This window comes from Zeus faber (genome assembly GCF_960531495.2).
Source record: "Zeus faber genome assembly, chromosome: 1".
NCBI classification, from domain to species: domain Eukaryota; kingdom Metazoa; phylum Chordata; class Actinopteri; order Zeiformes; family Zeidae; genus Zeus; species Zeus faber.
In genome coordinates, this window is record NC_137193.1 from 9,180,123 (window position 1) to 9,198,392 (window position 18,270).

The window sequence follows — 18,270 nt, forward strand, 5'->3', positions numbered from 1 at the left end:
GGTCGTAGGGCTCTGTGGTAGCAGTAAGTCCCCCTGGATTTTTTTATTTTCCGGTAAATGACCCGAATTTTTAGCCTTTCTAAAAATAAAAAGATAAAAAGGTTGGCAGCGCCATGATGTCCACTCCGCCGTCTGCCGTGCGTCCCCGCTCCCTGTTTCCCCAAAGGTAATGGGATACACACACACACACACACACTCACACACGCTCACACACACACACACACACACACACACACACACACACACACACACACACACACACACACACACACACACACACACACACACACACACACACACACACACAGACACACACATGTGCACGAGCCATTTCAAGAGAATCAATGGAACCTGGGTCAGGTCAGGTGATATTTCACTGCCACATCAATTGTCACAATGGGCTTGTCTTTGCACCACGCATGTAATACCAAGACAAACTGTGTGTGTGGTTGTGTGTGTGTGTGTGTGTGTGTGTGTGTGTGTGTGTGTGTGTGTGTGTGTGTGTGTGTGTGTGTGTGTGTGTGTGTGTGTGTGTGTGTGTGTGTGTGCGTGCTGGCGGGGGCGAAGGGACCACTTCCTGGGCTCTAGATTGGGAATAATGAAGACGGATAGATGCGGAGAAGCAGGGGGCGAGGAAGATGTGGGGGGAGAGAGAGAAGGCGAGAGAGAGAGAGAGAGAGACAGAGAGAGAGAGAGAGAGATGGAGTGTACTTTCAATATTCTTCCTTTTGAATCATTTAATTCCAATACATCCAATGTATTGTATTGCAGTGTATTTCCTGTGCTTACTAATTACCAAGCTTATTGCAAGTATGTACACTCACATGAGTGTGTGTAATAGGAATCTATTAAGAACGCCAAAATGACCATGATCGTCAAGTGTCATTACTGTTGTTTTTTCTTTGTGTTCATTGGCATTTTCATTATCGCTTGTAATGGCAATAAAAAAAAAGAAAGAGCCATTGTCATACCAATAAAGCGTTTTGAAAATTGAAATTGAAAGAGAGAGGGAGCACAGAGGGATGAGAGAGGGGGCTGTTGACAGTGTGCAGTGAGTCTCCCGGGTGATGGGCTAGAGGATAAAAGGGGGATTTACACTCTTAATTGCAGGAATTACCTCCTAATGCCATATGCCCCCTCTCTATCTCCCTCGCTCTCTCTCTCTCTCTCTCCCTCTCTCTCTCCTTGTCATGCACTCTCTATAATTATTTTTCATAGATTGGAGGCATTCGTGTCCGCATGCCAAGGCGACTGCAACACATTGACTTGTTTTTACAGTGACTCAGCTGTGATTTTGTCAAATTAGGTGTGTGTGTGTGTGTGTGTTTGTGTGTGTGTGTGTGTGTGTGTGTGAGTAATAGGATTCACTGCATTAACTGATAGGACATTCGAATCGAGAGGACATTATGTCTCCTCATAATCTGAAAAGGCTTTAAAAATGCCTCTTCTGATTCACTCTGATGATTCAAAAATTTTAGAGTGGTGTTTTACATCAATGTTTCTGAAGGTTTTTCTGTCCACATATATATACCTATACGTGAATCTGTGTGTGTGTGTGTGTGTGTGTGTGTGTATGTGTGTGTGTGTGTGTGTGTGTGTGTGTGTGTGTGTGTGTGTGTGTGTGTTTGAGTTGGAGATAGTGACAGTAAGAGGGAAGGGTCACCGCCGTCTTATTCCAAGAGCTAATTGACTCCACACATAAATTACAGATTCACAAACACATCAAACCACACACACACACACACACACACACACACACACACACACACACACACACACACACACACACACACACACACACACACACCAACACCATATACAAGTGTACGACAAATAAATATGGCTGGGTCTAATTGCTGCTCTATATCGGTCCCAGGTGACTATCGGTGCATCCAAATGTCTCGTTGGCATTTGATCAGTAACTGTTAAACCTCACGTACAACCCCACCCCCCAAAAAATGCGAATGCAGGGTCAGGATTGTTTATTAACATGTCGTGGAGAAGAGAAGGTCACCGCAGCCTGATCTCGGAAAAGCCGCATCCAAAGTCTCTAAAAGTGACACTCGACCGGGCTGTAATCCAATTAAACGGCCACAGCCATTACCTGCGGACGGCCATTACCAACATGTTAGCTTTGAATTATTCATTCATTTCCCACAGCTCCTCCGCCGTGCTAACTGAGCTGACCTTAGCCTGTGAGAGAAAGAGAGAGAGAGAGAGTGTGTGTGTGTGTGTGTGTATGTGTGTGTGTGTGTGTGTGTGTGTGTGTAGCGGCTGAGACAGACTTGAACCCAACGGCACGGCCACAGACACAATCATGTAGACGTAACATCTGTTTAATGGGGCTCAGGCAGAAGACAGGAAAAAGACAGGCGAGGAGGTCAAACCAGGAAATCAGTCCGTACAGCTAACGATGCGAAAGGGGCAGGCAAGAACACAGTCAGAATCAGGCAAGCGAGGATACAGAATAAGACACTGGAAAGCTAGCTGGAAGATATTAGACAATTTGGACCGGTAAATATAGGCATAGACAGACATGTGACAGTGCAATGTCACAGTGCTGAATGGGGGGAGGCAGATTTGGAGGGACCAAACAAGACCAAATAAGTGACACAATGGAAACCTTAATTGTGACAGAACGCTCTCCCTCCAGGGTTGGTCCCTGACATCCCACTAGGCTGGTCTGGGTGGTCCCGGTGAAAATCCCTGATGAGGGATGGTTCCAAGATGCTAGGGGCGCGCTCCTCATGGCCATTGCCTTCCCAGTCTTCCAAGTGGTGAAAGCCACTCCTACGGCATCGCACCCTGAGGAGGCAGTGGATCGTGTGGCACAGTGCACCGTCATTGAGTCAGCGGGGAAGTGGGGGTATGGAGGAGCGCTGAAGCCAGCTCTCCTTGACAGGCTTGAGCTGGGAGGCGGACAAAGGATGAAGGCGGACCGCTGCAGGGTTAAAGATCTTGGTGAAAGGGAATATTCAGACGAATCTGGGAGCCTGCTTCCTGCTCTCCAGCCGGAGGGGCAGGTCCTGAGTGGAGGGCCAGACGTACTGTCTCAAAGTGTATTGGGTTGCAGGGCAACGACATTGGTTGGAGCTGTGCTGATACCAATCTGAGGAGCGCAGGACGAATGCGCTTGCCGCCAGGTGCTCTGATACCAGCAGATGAAAGCAGAGTCACTTGCCTCACGCTCCTGCTCGAGGAAGACTGGAGGTTGGTAACCTCTGGAACACTAAAAATAAGGGAGCCTGTTGCCATTCTTCTGCTGGGCGCAGATACGACAGGCGGCAACAAACTCCTTAGCGTTTCCCTCCATAGACGACCACCAGAAGCATTGCCCCAGCAGGGCCAGGGTGCATCTCCCCCCAGGGTGACAAGCAACACGCGATGAGTGACCCCACTGGAAATCCTCGAGAGATCGGAGAGTGGCCGGAACATACAGGCATTATCAGGACAGGCACTCGGAGATGGATATTCAAAGTGATATTCTTTAACCCTGTTTTCAATGTCCCATGTGATGGCGCCAAAGACCCAGATAGGCTGCCCTTGAGGATGTGGCAGGCTGGAACATTACATTACATTTCATTTAGCAGACGCTTTTATCCAAAGCGACTTGCAATTGCCAAACACCGACGGACGCAGCCATCAGGAGCAATTAGGGGTTAAGTGTCTTGCTCAAGGACACTACAGCATGCTAGCAGGAGGAGCCTGGGATCGAACCAGCAACCTTTAGATCACTAGACCACCAGCTCTACCACCTGAGCTACCATCCCCATGGAACTGGTGAGACAAGGCGTGTCAGGTTTACCATTCTTGGAAAAAATAGCGCCCACCCGGCTTGGCGAGAATTTAACCGCTTGGCCGGACAGATGTACTCAAGATTCTTGCAGTCCGCCCAGATCACAAAGGGTTGCTCTGCTTCCACCAGCCAGTGTCTCCATTCTTCCGAAGCCAGCTTAACTGCCAGGAGCTCGCGTTTACCGACATCATAGTTCCTTTCAGCAGAAGACAGCTAACATGAAAAAAAGGCCCAGGGATACATATTCTAATCCTTGACTACCTCTGAGAGAGAATGGCTTGGATCCCTGAGTCTGAGGCATCTTCCTCCACCACAAACTGCAAGGTAGGATCTGGGAAGGTGAGTATAGGGGCCGAAGCAAATTCAGTCTTCAACTCACAAAAGAATAATAATAATAATAATAATAATAATAATAATAATAATAATAACTGGGATTTATATAGCGCCTTTCACAAAGCCAAGGACACTTTATAATGGAAAAAAAGACAGGGTAGATAAATCATAATTGATAAAGAACAAGAAAGAAAAAAGGGTCAGGGTCAGTAAGGCTCATTGAACACGTAGGTTTTGAGGAGATTTTTGAAGGTGGCTAGGGATGGAGCATTTAGAATGTCAGTGGGGAGAGAGTTCCAGAGGGTGGGTGCTGCCACACTGAAGGCTCTGTCCCCTAAGGTTTGTAGCCAAGTGCGGGGGATGGAGAGCAGACCCGTGTCCGAGGACCTCAGCTTCCGGGACAGGGCATAGGGCTGGAAGAGGTCTGTAAGGTACTGTGGGGCAAGGTCTGGAGGGATTTGTAGATTAGTAGGAAATATGGGATTTGACAGGGAGCCAGTGGAGATGGATGAGGGTGGGGGTGATGTGCTGCCAGGGCTTGGTGCAGATGAGAACTCTAGCAGCAGAGTTTTGAACATACTGGAGCCTGTCCGGGACTTTGCTTGGAAACCCGGACAGGACTCCATTGCAGTAGTTCAGACAGGAGGTGATGAAGGCGTGGATTAGTGATTCTGCCACAGACTCAGTCAGTGATGGGCGGAGTCTGGAGATGATCTTGAGGTGGAAAAAGGCTGATTTGGTTATTGATTTGATGTGTAAGTGAAAGGAGAGGGTTGAATTGAAAATTATGCCCAGGTTGCGTACTTCAGGGGATGGGGAGATAGTTTAGCCATCAACAACCAGTAGCAGATCTCCATCCTTCCTGAGCAGTGCCTTGGGAAACACAACCATGAGTTTGTTTTTTTTATTGTTGAGTTTGAGCAGGTTTGATGACATCCAGACTTTGATGTCGTGAAGGCAGTTGAGAAGAAACTGAGGTGGGAGGTGGGTGGATGGTTTTGTGCTGAGGAATAACTGGGTGTCATCAGCGTAGGTGTGGAAGCATAGACCATGGTGGCATATGAACTGACCAAGGGGGAGCATGTAGATGGTGAAGAGGAGGGGCCCAAGCACGGAGCCTTGGGGCACGCCTTGGTCGACTGGGCTAGGGGAGGAGCGGGAGTCGCTGATAGTGACAAACTGCTTCCTGTTGGTGAGATAGGACTGGAACCAGGAGAGTGCCGTACCGAAGAGGCCAAGGTAGCCCGATAGACAGTTGAGGAGGATAGTGTGGTGTGTCGAAGGCAGCTGATAGGTCGAGAATGAGAAGGATACTATTGTAGCCTGCGTCAGCAGTGATGAGGAGGTCGTTAGTGATTTTAATGAGGGCGGTCTCCCTGCTGTGGTGAGTTCCGAATCCAATTTGAAGGGGTTCTTGAAGCTCATGGTGAGACATGTGCTGTTGGAGTTGGGCAAAAATGGCTTGTTCCAAGATTTTGCTTAGGAACGGGGGGTTGGAGATCAGGCGGTAATGGTTAGGGTTGGGGTCGAGACCAGAGTTCTTTTGGATAGTTGTGACTGAGGGCATTTGGAAGCTGGTAGGAATCATGCCAGATTTCAGGGAGCCGTTCATGATGGCCACCATGGCAGAGGAGAGGGCAGGTAGGCATGCCTTGACCAGGGCTGTGGGCATAGGGTCCAGAGAGCAGGTGGAGGCCTTGGTCTTGGTGACCAGCTTAGAAATTAGCGGTGCATCCACAGGAAAGAAGGAGGAGAGACAGCACTGGGGTGGGAAGGCAGCTTGGGGTGCAACACCCTGTGGTTTGGGTGTGTGTGGGAGGGCAGGAGTTGCTGGTAGATGGTGTCCACTTTGGCCTGGAAAAACTCCTGTAACCTGGTGCTTGGTCAGGGGAGTCAGGGGATTGAGGGGGATAAGCAGCTGGTGTAGCAGCCGGTTAATGGTGGAGAACAGCATTCTGGGGTGGCTTTGCTGATTGCCAATGAGCCAGGGTGGAGTAACATTGGGTCTTGGTTTTGGATAGACCTTCTTTGTCTGAACTCACATGCTGTTTGAAGGCCTCAAGGTGGACAGTGAGGCCAGATCTTCTGTAGAGCCTCTCCAGCTGACGGCCACTGGCCTTTATGGTGCGGAGTTCAGAGGTGTACCAGGTGAAAGGGCGAGTGAATGAGACAGTCCGGGTTTTGAGGGGGGCAAGAGAACTGTGGCTAAGGGAGAGGTCAGAGTTGTAGTTGGCAACCAGCCCAGGTAGGTCGCGAGGGAGTTCATCATGGCTGGTGTACCCAATGACTTGAGGTTCCTGAACATGATGGTGCGTTTAACGCGTTGCCTGGGAAGGGGGACAGGAACAGCGAACAGGACAGCATGGTGGTTGAAAACAGCAACAAGTCCAGGCACTGAAGATGGGAGGGAGAAATGCCAGTAGTGCACACCACATCGAGCTTGTGGCCTTTGGCATGGGTGGGACCTTGAACATGGTGTGTGATGCTAAAACAGTCCAACAGTGACAGGAAATCCGTGGCAAACGTGCAGCTGGTGGAGTCCACGTGGATGTTGAAGTCGCCGAGCAGAAGGGTAGATTGGGACATGGAACAGACAGAGGTAAGCAGCTAAGACAGCTCAGACATGAAGGTGGTGGAGGCTTTAGGGGGGCGATAGTTGTGGACAACCTGGGGGTGTGCAGTGAGAGAGAATGCACCACATTCAAAAGAGGTGGTGTTTGGCACAAGAGTTCTTTGACCAGGATGTCTGCTCGATGTATTACAGCCAGCCCACAACCACAACCTATGGAGTGGGGCTTCTGTATGTACACATATCTAGGGGGGTGGCTTAGTTAAGTGTCATGAAGTCCTGTTGAACTTGCCAAGTTTCTGTTAAACAGAGAAAGCTAATTTTCCATTCCATGATGATGTCGTAAAAGACTATTTCAAAAGAGCGTAAAAGAGCGGAGTATTTTAAGAACACCATCTCAGCAACAGGTGAGCGCCTATCTCAGCTAGCAGTGCTAGCTAGCAGGGAGGGCTAGCAGCGAGATGACAGGGTTGTGAGCTGATAGACGGCTAGCCGTTGATCCAGACTCAGCGGAAAAACAATTAAATAAATAGCTTTAGGTAGTTGCAACAGTGGGACAAAAATTAAGCAACGATAGCCAAAAGTTTGGGAAGATGACAAACAAAAAAAAACAAACACGCAAACACACAGGTGAGAAGCGGCAACAAAACACAATATCTTGCTGCACAAAAGGCCAGAGTCCACTGGAACGAGGATTCATGGAACGCGAGGGCTCCCACCACTGAGCTGTAGTTCTGATTGTAAAGGGTAGAAGTTGGCAAACCCCAGATACCACTCGAGGTTCTTGTGGGTGGAAGGGACAGGCCAATCTGTCACTGCCCGCACCTCGGCAGAGTCCATCTGAACTCCCCCGGCCTTGATAACAAACCCCAGAAACATGGAGACATGAAACTCACACTGTTGTTGAGATATCTCGTCAGTACAGGACAGGAGGGTCTCGTCCTTCTTGTCCATGAAAACCGGCTTGAGACGAGAACAGGCAAATAATCCTTGATGCCAACAAGTCGATATAACTTTCCATGGCCTTAGTCTCGAGAAGAGCCCCCCCTGGGAGTTTAGGATCCCGGAAGGAGGTCGATAGAGCAGTCATAGGGATGGTGAGGAGGCAGTGCCATGGCCTGAGACTTGTTGAACACCTGGGAACCGATGGCTTAGCCGTCGGCAAGCTGGCCGATTTGAGGCAGAGGGCATGCCAGTTGCTACTGTAAGATGGTCCCTGTTTCCCAGTCTATGTGAGGGTTGTGTCTCTTAAGCCATGGGTCTCCCAAAATAACAGGCTGCTGAGGGGCGTTCCCAAGAGTAGAGGAGCCATTTGGTGGATCACTGTGCACAGAAGTCGACCATCGAGGGCAGTGGTTCTGTTGGGCTTCTCCAGAAGGACCCAGTGGAAACCTAGCTGATCAGCGAGCTAGACGTTCATCAGGTCGGAATCCGCACCGGAGTCGATGAGGACATGGAGTCCTTGTCCCAAGCAGAGAAGCTCAGCATGGAGTACAGGCCAAGAGGAGATATTAGGGTTCCCAGTCCGGGTGTTTTTACTGGGCAGGTGGAGACAAAATCGCTGCTCTGTCCACAGTGCGTACAACAGTTCTCCTGCAAGCGGCGCTATCATTCTGCAGTGGAGGGCTGAGACCAGCCTAGCTGCATGGGCTCCGGGGTGTCGGTACGGGTGTTGGGAGCTGACTGCGGAGAAGAGAGTGGAGACTGAGGGGTGTGCATACTGACTCGCCATTAGAGAGTCAGTATACATTTACACAACTGCTCTACATGTGTCTGTTTTATGAATAATGAGTCTTGAATTAATTTAAAACTTCATATTATTGTCTGACTTTTATTTTAAAATATCGCTTATTTTGTGTAAGCCTTTTGTGTAATGAAAATGTAAAATTTTCAGGAAATCCTTGGAGGTGCTGTGCCGTTGCTATGCCAAATCCTGATAGGGGATTGGAAAATAATGGAAATTGTCCAGCAAGGTGGGAGATGGGAGGGTCCCCCTTTACTTAGTATTTTTAGGTTTATGTGCAGTGACTATAAAACATTTAAATAGTGTAAGTAAATCTATAATAAAACATACTCTTCCCACACAGTTAAATTATTGCAGAAATAAAATGTGTACATATTTAAAGTTTGACTTAAGAAAGTCTAGTTCTCACTGAATCTTAATATTTGATTTTATATATTTTACTGTAGCAAGTTCCGGGCCGCAGCACCCGAGGCTGCGGCCTGCGGCGCTGACCATGGTTCTGAGGTTCAATGCCATCTGTGGTTCAATGGCAATTTTGACCACTTTTTCCTATAACTTTTGTTTATTTTTTTATATCTAAGCTTAATCTTGAACCTAGCGATATCTTTTCTTGGCTTAGTTTAATAGCAATTATAGAATCATTTTTGTCAGCGTTTGTTAAGCCTTATTTGTACAAAAACTTACCCAAAGTTTCAACAAGTTGCTTTGCAAGTGCATTTCCAAAACCATGGACTGCTACCCTTTCTGCTACCAACAGATGTCGTGACAGTAATAAGAAATATAAAAATAATAATAATGTCAAAATATAATTTACAGATCACAGGAAAGTCTGGGCGTGATACCCCTTATAAATGTGCTTCAGTTTCACCAACTCTCTGAAGACAATAGCGCAGCACTGCCTTATTTTTTGGTCTCGCGCAATTACCACCAGCTCTCGGCAGACAGTGAAAGTAACACTCTTACTGCATGTGGCTATTTGCGCTGGTGTTTGTGAATTGGACGCTTTTTGCAACAATGCTCATTTGCAGAGAAAGGGGCCAATCTTGCACCAAATGTATGAATAATTTAAATATGCGCAAAACAGCACCGAAATGCTATTTGTGTGGCAACGCGGTTAGCGGTGTATTTCACCGTTTGCGGGCGCTTTGTGAATTAGACACATGCTTTTGAGAATATTTGCACCGGTTTAGCGGCCACAAAAGCCGCGCAATTCTTTTGTGAATCCGCCCCTGTGCGTAGCGAACGTAGCAGATAAAATATACGCCACTTGTGATTGTTCAGTTTGGAGAGAAGAGGGCTGAAGCTTGAATATGGACCAGAAAGAACCGGTAAGCTCCTGGAGACCCGAATAACATTCTGGGGGCACCAATCGGGGCTGCCTGGAGTGGCAGCGAGAGCGGCAGAGGAAGCAGCAGGCATTACAATGGAAAGTCTTGGTAGATGTTCCTCCCCCCGCAAAGGAGGAGTGGGCCTGTTCTAAAAATATTAACAAGGACTCGCAGTCAGAGTACTTGTTAATAGTCCCCTTCCTGTTTACACTACAGTTATTCAACCCCCTTTTTAATGAAGTGCGATGGCCTTGGGTGAGGGGGTCACGTCAAATAGAGCCGCTGATGAGAGGGGAATATGACAGAAGACAGAAAATCTCTGAGAAATACAATACCTGGACAAAATAATATAGATGTACGTATATTCTATAGCATTTGTGTTTATATACTGTATGAACTATGTGAACTAACGTGAAAATGAATATATTGCATATATAAATTAAATATATTCAGGAGCTATTCAATCTTCCCATAGAAGAAGCTATGTGAATGGTAGATTCGATTATTACGATTAGCATTAGCATTAGGGCTGAAAAAGGCCAAATCCTAACATAGTTTCTTAAAATAAAGGCAAAGTGGTTGGTGAGGTCTTGGTGAGGTGGTTGATTGTTGATCACGAATTTCTTCCACAATACTGAACCGATTTGGATGAAACTCAAAGAACGGAATGTTGGAACAGCCTCGAATACACATCTTGTTCAGATTGTGCGTGGGTTCGTCAAATCCATGACATCCATTAGAGTCTGACTTTAGTCCCATCTACACGAGCGCCCATCTTGGTGCGGACCCGGTTGTTGACCAATCAATAGACTGCAATACTATCTTGTGACCTCTGCGAGCTGTCATTCGCGTATGCGGGCGTGTTGTGCAGATTATAACAAGTACAGTTTTTTACCAAATTATTACACAATAATGGTCTGATCTGAATCAAACCTAGACGAGGGCATGTTGGGACTGCCCCAAATACACATTTTATCCATCTTGTCTGTGATGGATCCATGACATCCACACACCACTGACATCAGTTTTTCATTAACCAAAACAATAGGGCTAAGTATCGAGGGGTTGGACGCTTGATACCCCTAAGTATCAAGAATAATCCCATCACAGGCCTCCATTGTCCCTAAATTGGAGGTTAAGGGAAATCCCGAAATATTCTCCGCGAACTTTAAAGTAGTTGTTGATCTCAAATGAACCAAGGTTTAGCGGCTTGCGTGATACAATTCTGACAAACCAATTACACTTTGTGACAGTGAAATAAGAGGTAATAAAGGTTTCCAAACAGCACTCAAACAAAACTATACGATACTTGTGAGGGTTCTTTAATCTCACGGTGCTGGTTGGCACATCGCCATAGCAAACAAAAATTACAGACATAAGGCATGACATAGAACTAATGATGGAGAAAAACAATCACTTCTTGGAAACAAAGTTGAAACATTGGTAAGAAAGGGCCATTGCATCATCCTACAGTCTCATCAGATGAAGGACTCTCCTCCCATTACCTGAATAGCTGCTTACCAGCTCAACTCTGGTAAACTCTTGCTCGAAAAGCAGTAAATAGCACAAAAGCCTGTAGGTATAAGTCTCTAGTCACAAATATAGATAACATGTTTCTAGTCCACCCTGTGTTTCATGAGCCCCTGCCCAAGCCTGTAGCGCCTAGTCCACGGGTGCCAGCATGCTCAAGCTCCATCTGCACCTCGCCTGCTGGATGGGCAACCAATAATATGGGTTGTATATTATATTATTATATGTATATTATATTATTATATTATATACAGTAACGGTGTATATTATACACCGTTTACTGCTGGGAAAGGTTGATGATGATGTTAGGGTTAGTTCTAACCAAAAATCATGGCAAGATGCAAAATGCATTTCAAGCTTTAGACGGTGCTCTGAAGTAGGTTGAGCTCTGGCCTGTCAGAGAGAAAATAGTCACAACAGTATAACAAAAAAAAATTGACAAGGACGCCACCCGCAGTGCATTAGTTACCCGCAGTGGAAGGGGCAGCTAAAGGGGTGCAGCCGTCTCCCCGGTCAGTGGAAGGGGAGGACAGCAGCCTCTTGGCAAGGGATGCAGAGATTGGCTGGACGAGCAGAGATGTCAGGCTGCCCACTGCCTCTCTGGGTGCACCGCCTTGAGAGAGACAGACAGAGAGAGAGAGAGAGAGAGAGAGAGAGAGAGAGAGAGAGAGAGAGAGAGAGAGAGAGGGGGGGGGAAAGAGAGAGTATGAGAGAGAAAAAGGGAAATAGACCGTATGGATCAATACATTTAATCAAATCTTCCAATCAGGAATCACACCACAGTATTGCAAGTTTCAAAACAGACTTGAAATGTACATTGTGTAGAACAAAACAGTCTGACTCTTCACAGGTTCCATTTAATATACAGGTCTTGGCCCCCTATTCTGATTCATGTCTATTATGTTGATCTCTTGATCAAGATCCCGCGTTTCAAAGAGACGGTGGAGACAGAGAGATGGTGCAGAGAGGCCTTCAGATCGCAGGCATTTGTTATTTGGTGCATCGTACACCGCCTTAGCGAACAGAAGAAGAATCTTTATTGGTCACACGACACACCACACTACAACACATGCATATATATATATATATATACATACACGCACATGCTTTTTTGGGTGGTGGCCAGTGAAATGTGGCCTCTGCATTTCACCCATCCTGGCTTGTCCTTCCTCCGGGAGGGCAGCCAGGAGCAGTGGGCAGCATTGGCCAACCTGGTACCAGGTGTCCATCGCTGGTTGGACAATGGTGATGTGTGCATGTTTTTGGTGGGGGTCCTTACTGACGTTAGGTGGAGGAAACCCCATGTGAGCACGGGGAGAACATGCAAACTCGACACAAAAAGGCTTCTATTTGGGAGATAACTCGCCGGAGCACGGTGCCAACAACGCCCTGCTCTCGTAGGCTGTCTCGTGGAATTTGGTGCTTTCATTCAACACATTAAAAGCGACTTCGTCGAAAATGGTTATTCGAGTCAGAAGGAGGGATCTTTAAACGGTGGTTCTCCAGCCAGGTTTAAGGGGAGGTAAAATGGAGGAAAGGCTTTCAAGGTACGATGAAATCTGAGGGTCTGTGCGACATGGCTGTGGTTCGGAAAACCAGGTTTCAAAAGAACAAAGAGGAAGACAGGCGGAGTGCAATTGCACCAGATAGATAGAAGGGAGGTCCCTTCAAGTAACAGTCATGGTCGTGAGAGAAATAACGAGCGGTCGTGTTCCAGGGTTTTAATATCCGGACGTGACTTCCTTCAATGGCCATTGGTCGAGGGATAGTGAGAGGTTTCCCATTGGTTGGGGAATTCTCGTGAGGCTCTCTATTAGTTTGCCGTAGAGGCGGGCGTCATTCCTCTTTGTTGTGAGGTGTTCAAAACCAAATTCTATAAAATGAATCTTACAACACATCATTCACAATCATTAATCTCTGAATTTTGTTTGTGTTTGTCAACTACATCTTGAAATAAAAGAAGACAAAATGGCACACCTAAATACGTCTTTGGAATATAAGAATCTGACAACACATTCGACAAATGAGAGGGATGCAAGAAGGAATATCGTCCATGTCTTTTAACTGCACGCATAAAATTGCACGCAAAATGAATCTTTGAAATGGAAGAGGATGAATATTATGTATAAGGTTGAAATCTGGGCTTGGAGTAACACCAATGGTGGCTGCAAGGGGTGTCCAAGCTCAGCAAATGGAAAGACAGCCAAAACATATAACTTTGTTATTATACATCTCCCAAAGTCGGGAGTGGTATGATTCTTTGCACACCTGTCACCTAAGGAAAAATGATACATTTTCAGTCTGATCTCCTTTTTAGGATAAAAGGTTCAGGTCATGTAAATCTCCTGGGCCAAACGGCCAGTTCACTGATCCTGATCCTCCTGAACCCCAGCCATAATGGCTGGGGTTCAGGAGACAAAGGTCAGAGATGGCTTTGTCTGCTCTCTTGGCCAGCTCCAACTGTTAAATTGGTTTGATCTTCCAGATCATTGTCTTACTGTGGGTGTCAGAGGGATGAGGAGCATATTCTCTCTCAAAGTCTAGGCGGCCCTCGTAAAGCACGGCACATGCTTTATGACCCAGAAAGATTGTCCCTTTCAAATGGCAAATTACAGATATTTGGGGAATACTGATGATCGGAAACCTAGATATCATAGATATCATGTGATTTATTTTGCTGTTTATTTCCTGGGCAAATAAATCCAGACTGATGCTCAGTCTTTTACTTAGACAAATTCCTAAAATCTAATCGCCCCAATTAACACATTCTCATTCAGATTTCAGATAATCCAATAGCTCTAAAGCCAGTGGTCTAAGCACTGTTCTAATCTCATGAATACATCATGGAGACACGCATTCAACTAGACCAATCAAATCACTGATTTGTTCACAGGATAGACTCACAAGTGAGTCAATCCCCCAATTCACCCAAAAGATTTGAATCCTTCGCGAACGACACAACACTATCACAGAGCCGGTGGAAGCTGTTTTCTCTGGAATATTGCACTTAAATGGCTCAAACAGAAGAAGTGGTGTGGCGCTCAAACATAACTTATGACCAATGTTTTGCCTGTCACATCCCCTCTCTCTCTCTCTCTCTCTCTCTCTGTCTTTCTCTCTCCCTCTCTCTCTCTCTCTCTCTCTTTCTCTCTCTCTCCCTCCCTCTCTTTCTTTCCTGTCGCTTTACACAGTGTACTGTTTATTAAAGAAGATACCACATCGAAAAAAATCCTCATAAAACAAATTGGACCATGGAGCACAATGAGGGGACTAATGTTTGTTTATTTGGTCTTTTTCAGTAATTGCCACAGGGAAGCCAGGCCTCATCATCCTAGTTGAACCCCCATCTCAAGATTCCTATGCGGCTTCCAGAATGTATGTATGTCCCTTTGAGCATTTAAGCCCTCCAGGATAAATAGTCGTCAACCGCCATACAGTATCTGTGTGTGTATTTGTGCTTACTCTATCTCTCTTGCACTACAGCTCTCCATTCCCCCTCTCTGTAATCCCCCTGTCCTCTGCATCTCCCTCTCTCCCTTTCGTCCTCCTTCCTCTGTGAGTCAATCTCTCCTGCCTGCCAGACTGACTGCTAATAGCGGACTTTTACACATGCGGCATCATTGGACCAATAAGAGACTCGGTTCCATTAGTCCTCATTAGGAGGCAGGAACTGTTCTTTGGGGGGTTTTGACATGCACAGGGTATACTCACGTATACCCTGCGCATACGCACGCATGTGTGTTATTACATTTGCAAAGCTGAAGGTCTTTTTTGGCCATGAGAGCCCTGTTCACATCCGTGTTTACATATGGAAGGACTAATTGCACCTACCCACTGACTATTTGAACCAAAATGTTCAAACAAGCATACAAAAAACACATGAACGGGCAGTGCATTGCACTGCTGCCTCACAGCAAGAAGGTCCTGGGTTCGATTCTCGCCTGGGGCGCTTTTGGCACCGTGCTCTGGCAGGTTATCTCCCAAAAAGGAGCCTTTCTGTGTGGAGTTTACATGTTCTCTCCCTGCTCACATGGGGTTTCCTCCACCTAACATCAGTAAAAACATGCACCTAACAACCACCAAAAACATGCACACATCACCATCGTCTGACCAGCGATGAACACCTGGTACAAGGTCCCCGGGCGTGTTGACGAATGCTGCCCACTGCTCCTGGCTGCCCCCCGGAGGAAGGACAAGCCAGGATGGGAGAAATGCAGAGGCCACATTTCACTGGCCACTCTCCAAAAAAAGCGTGTGTGTGTGCGTGTATATATGCATGTGTTGTAGTGCGGTGTGTCACGTGACGAATTAAGATTCTTTTTCTTATTGCTACCAGCATGATCAACTACAACTAGATCAGCATTTCAGCACACGTTCTCTCCCATAACGGATCCGACTTACTCAGGGTTTTGATGCTAACAATCCTTGCGTTTGATTCAAACAAGTGGAGAATGAAGAACAGTGTTTGAAAGATCACAGACAATATGGCAGATCTGATCCAGAGATAATGAGTTTGGCCGAAGTGAAGTGTAGTCTCTGAAGATTGGGTTCATGTGTGTACACATGCTAGGAGGCCTACGTAGACTCGGTGAACACGCACACGCAGGTGTGCATGCGGATACATGCCATGCATATGCTGTGTGATGCCTGATTATTCTGTCCCATCATTATCCAATGCAAAGGAATATGGGTCATTACCGGGAAGAAATAAAACGTGGGTCTTTCTGGAGCCTTTTAGTAACTGCATTTATTAATTGAGTCCAGAGCAAGTGACTTGTCGGCCTTGATTCATTAAAGATCATTAGGTATGATAATGTGATTTCTGTCTCGCAGAAAAAAAAGAAGCATAATCAGAACAAAGCAAGCCCTGTGCTAGTGTCGCCTTGCAATGCCAAGGCTGAAAACAAGCTGCGACAGCTGAATACATTTCACTTGAGAATAAGAACTCTTGTGTTTAACTCCTACAGGAGCGATAACCCTCGGATTTAGTCTCTCGTCATATTTCAGATCATCTTGTGTGAGATTTCTAAGTACCTTAGCATAATGTCGATTGAGGGTCTGCCAGCCAATTTAACAAGGTCCACAGTGAAGCAGGGGATATGCTGCTGTGTTGGAAAGACATCTGTTTTCACTATTTTCCTGTGTGACCATCATTTGTGTGGGGTTACAGAAGATAACACCATCTTTACAGACAATTGGACAATCATCCTGTTTAACAGCCTTATTCTGGAGAACTGAATTTACCTGTATTAGCCTACAGTACAGTGAAAGCATGGTGTATATCCACATTAAATGTTGCCATGATGCTTCCCATGCGATGACTGTCTGCATGTATTAATTGGGTTACAACCTATTATATTTTGACATTTGAAAAAATACCCACTGGGTATTTGACTTTCCAGTGGCCATAGAAAACTAAGCATTTGTATATAGCACACATGGCCAGAATAAAATAATGACAGAAAGGTAACAGCAAACATCACTCTGCTAGATTCCAAAAGAGACAAAGACCAAATCTCAGTAATTGGATCTGTCTTTCACTTGGATTTGAATGAATAAACCGAGTAATGCGACTACCAGTAATATGTAACATATTTACTGAAAAATAAGATCCCCCAGCCAGCAGTGTTGTAAAATGTCTCTTAACCACAAGAATGTCTGCTTCTCACCCATTATTATTTATCTTATCAATAATTATTATTATCAAATATCCCGTACCACCCCCACCACTGCTTTCTCATGCGATCCATACTTTGTCCCAAAGTTTATGGCTCATCTACACTCTACACCTTGGTTTATCGGCCCTTGAAAAATCCCTCTCACGATTCCCATCCTTGGAACCGCCCGCCCCCCAACCCCCACTCCCACATCCAAACCCTCGTGTCGATTCCATTCGGTGCTTGCTGTAGAGAAAGTGTCACCACAGAATCCCACCGCATGAAGATGATTAATTAACCATGATGACACAAGGGGGGGAAGTGGGAGAGTAAAGGGGGGGAAGGAGACGAGATGAGTCAGGATAAATTGGAGGGGGTGGAGTGGAAATATGGGAAGAGAGAATAGACGGGAGGATCGAAGCGCAACCGATATTGGTCTATTCAATTGAACTAAACTGATGAAATAATGACTTGTAAATACCTTCACAACAGTGTGGAATGCTCCTCATATTTCTCATGGAATGAAAACACAGCACAATGGCCTCAGGCTGACAAGATTGGAAAGCAACGGATGCTGCTTTTTAGTGAACAATTTAAATACAATCTGCTGAGGTGATATTTGACTCACCATTTACTTTTTTTTTAAACATGCAGTGGCACCAACAATAGCATTCACATTGTTAGTACATACTTGCGAATTAATGTCTGACCTTTTAGTAAAAATAGCTATTTCAATTTGGGATCCAACACTTTTGCAACCTAATAACGAACAACAACAACAAAACAGGGCAGCAGAATGAAAGTCTGGAATATCTTTCATGCAGTACTGGACATGACAATAGCTCCCCCAGGGCTGCGTCCTCAGCCCCCTACTGTACTCCCTGTACACACATGACTGTGTGGCCAGGTCCAGCTCCAACACCATCATCAAGTTTGCTGACGACACCGTGGTCGTGGGCCTGATCACCGACTGCGATGAGAAGGCCTGCCGCGAAGAGGTGGCTGACCTGTCACTCTGGTGCCAGGACAACAGCCTCCACCTGAACGTCAGCAAAACCAAGGAGCTGATTGTGGACTTTAGGCGTGGATCACAATCGAGGACGCACGCGCCCTTGTGGATTAATGGGACTTCTGTCGATAGGGTGAGCAGCTTCAGATATCTGGGAGTCCACATCACAGAGGACTTATAAGAACTCACCCCAACAACGGACTGTTTCAGCTGCTGCGGTCAGGCAAGCGCCTCCGCAGTCACGCAGCGAGAACAGAGAGACTGAGACGGAGTTTCTTCCCTCAAGCCATCAGAACTGTCAACG

At 46.3% G+C, this 18,270-nt stretch overlaps 1 protein-coding gene across 1 annotated transcript in view; it reads right to left on the reverse strand.

Moving 5' to 3' along the window:
* The window catches only part of naaladl2 (N-acetylated alpha-linked acidic dipeptidase like 2), a gene marked incomplete at both ends in the record, with an annotated part of 245,690 nt that overhangs the window by 124,336 nt on the left and 103,084 nt on the right, over window positions 1-18,270 (reverse strand). Inside the window, one exon of the mRNA XM_080004472.1 lies at window positions 11,770-11,900. Within this exon, the coding sequence (XP_079860598.1) occupies window positions 11,770-11,900 (131 nt within the window). The remainder of the gene's footprint in view (window positions 1-11,769; window positions 11,901-18,270) is intronic.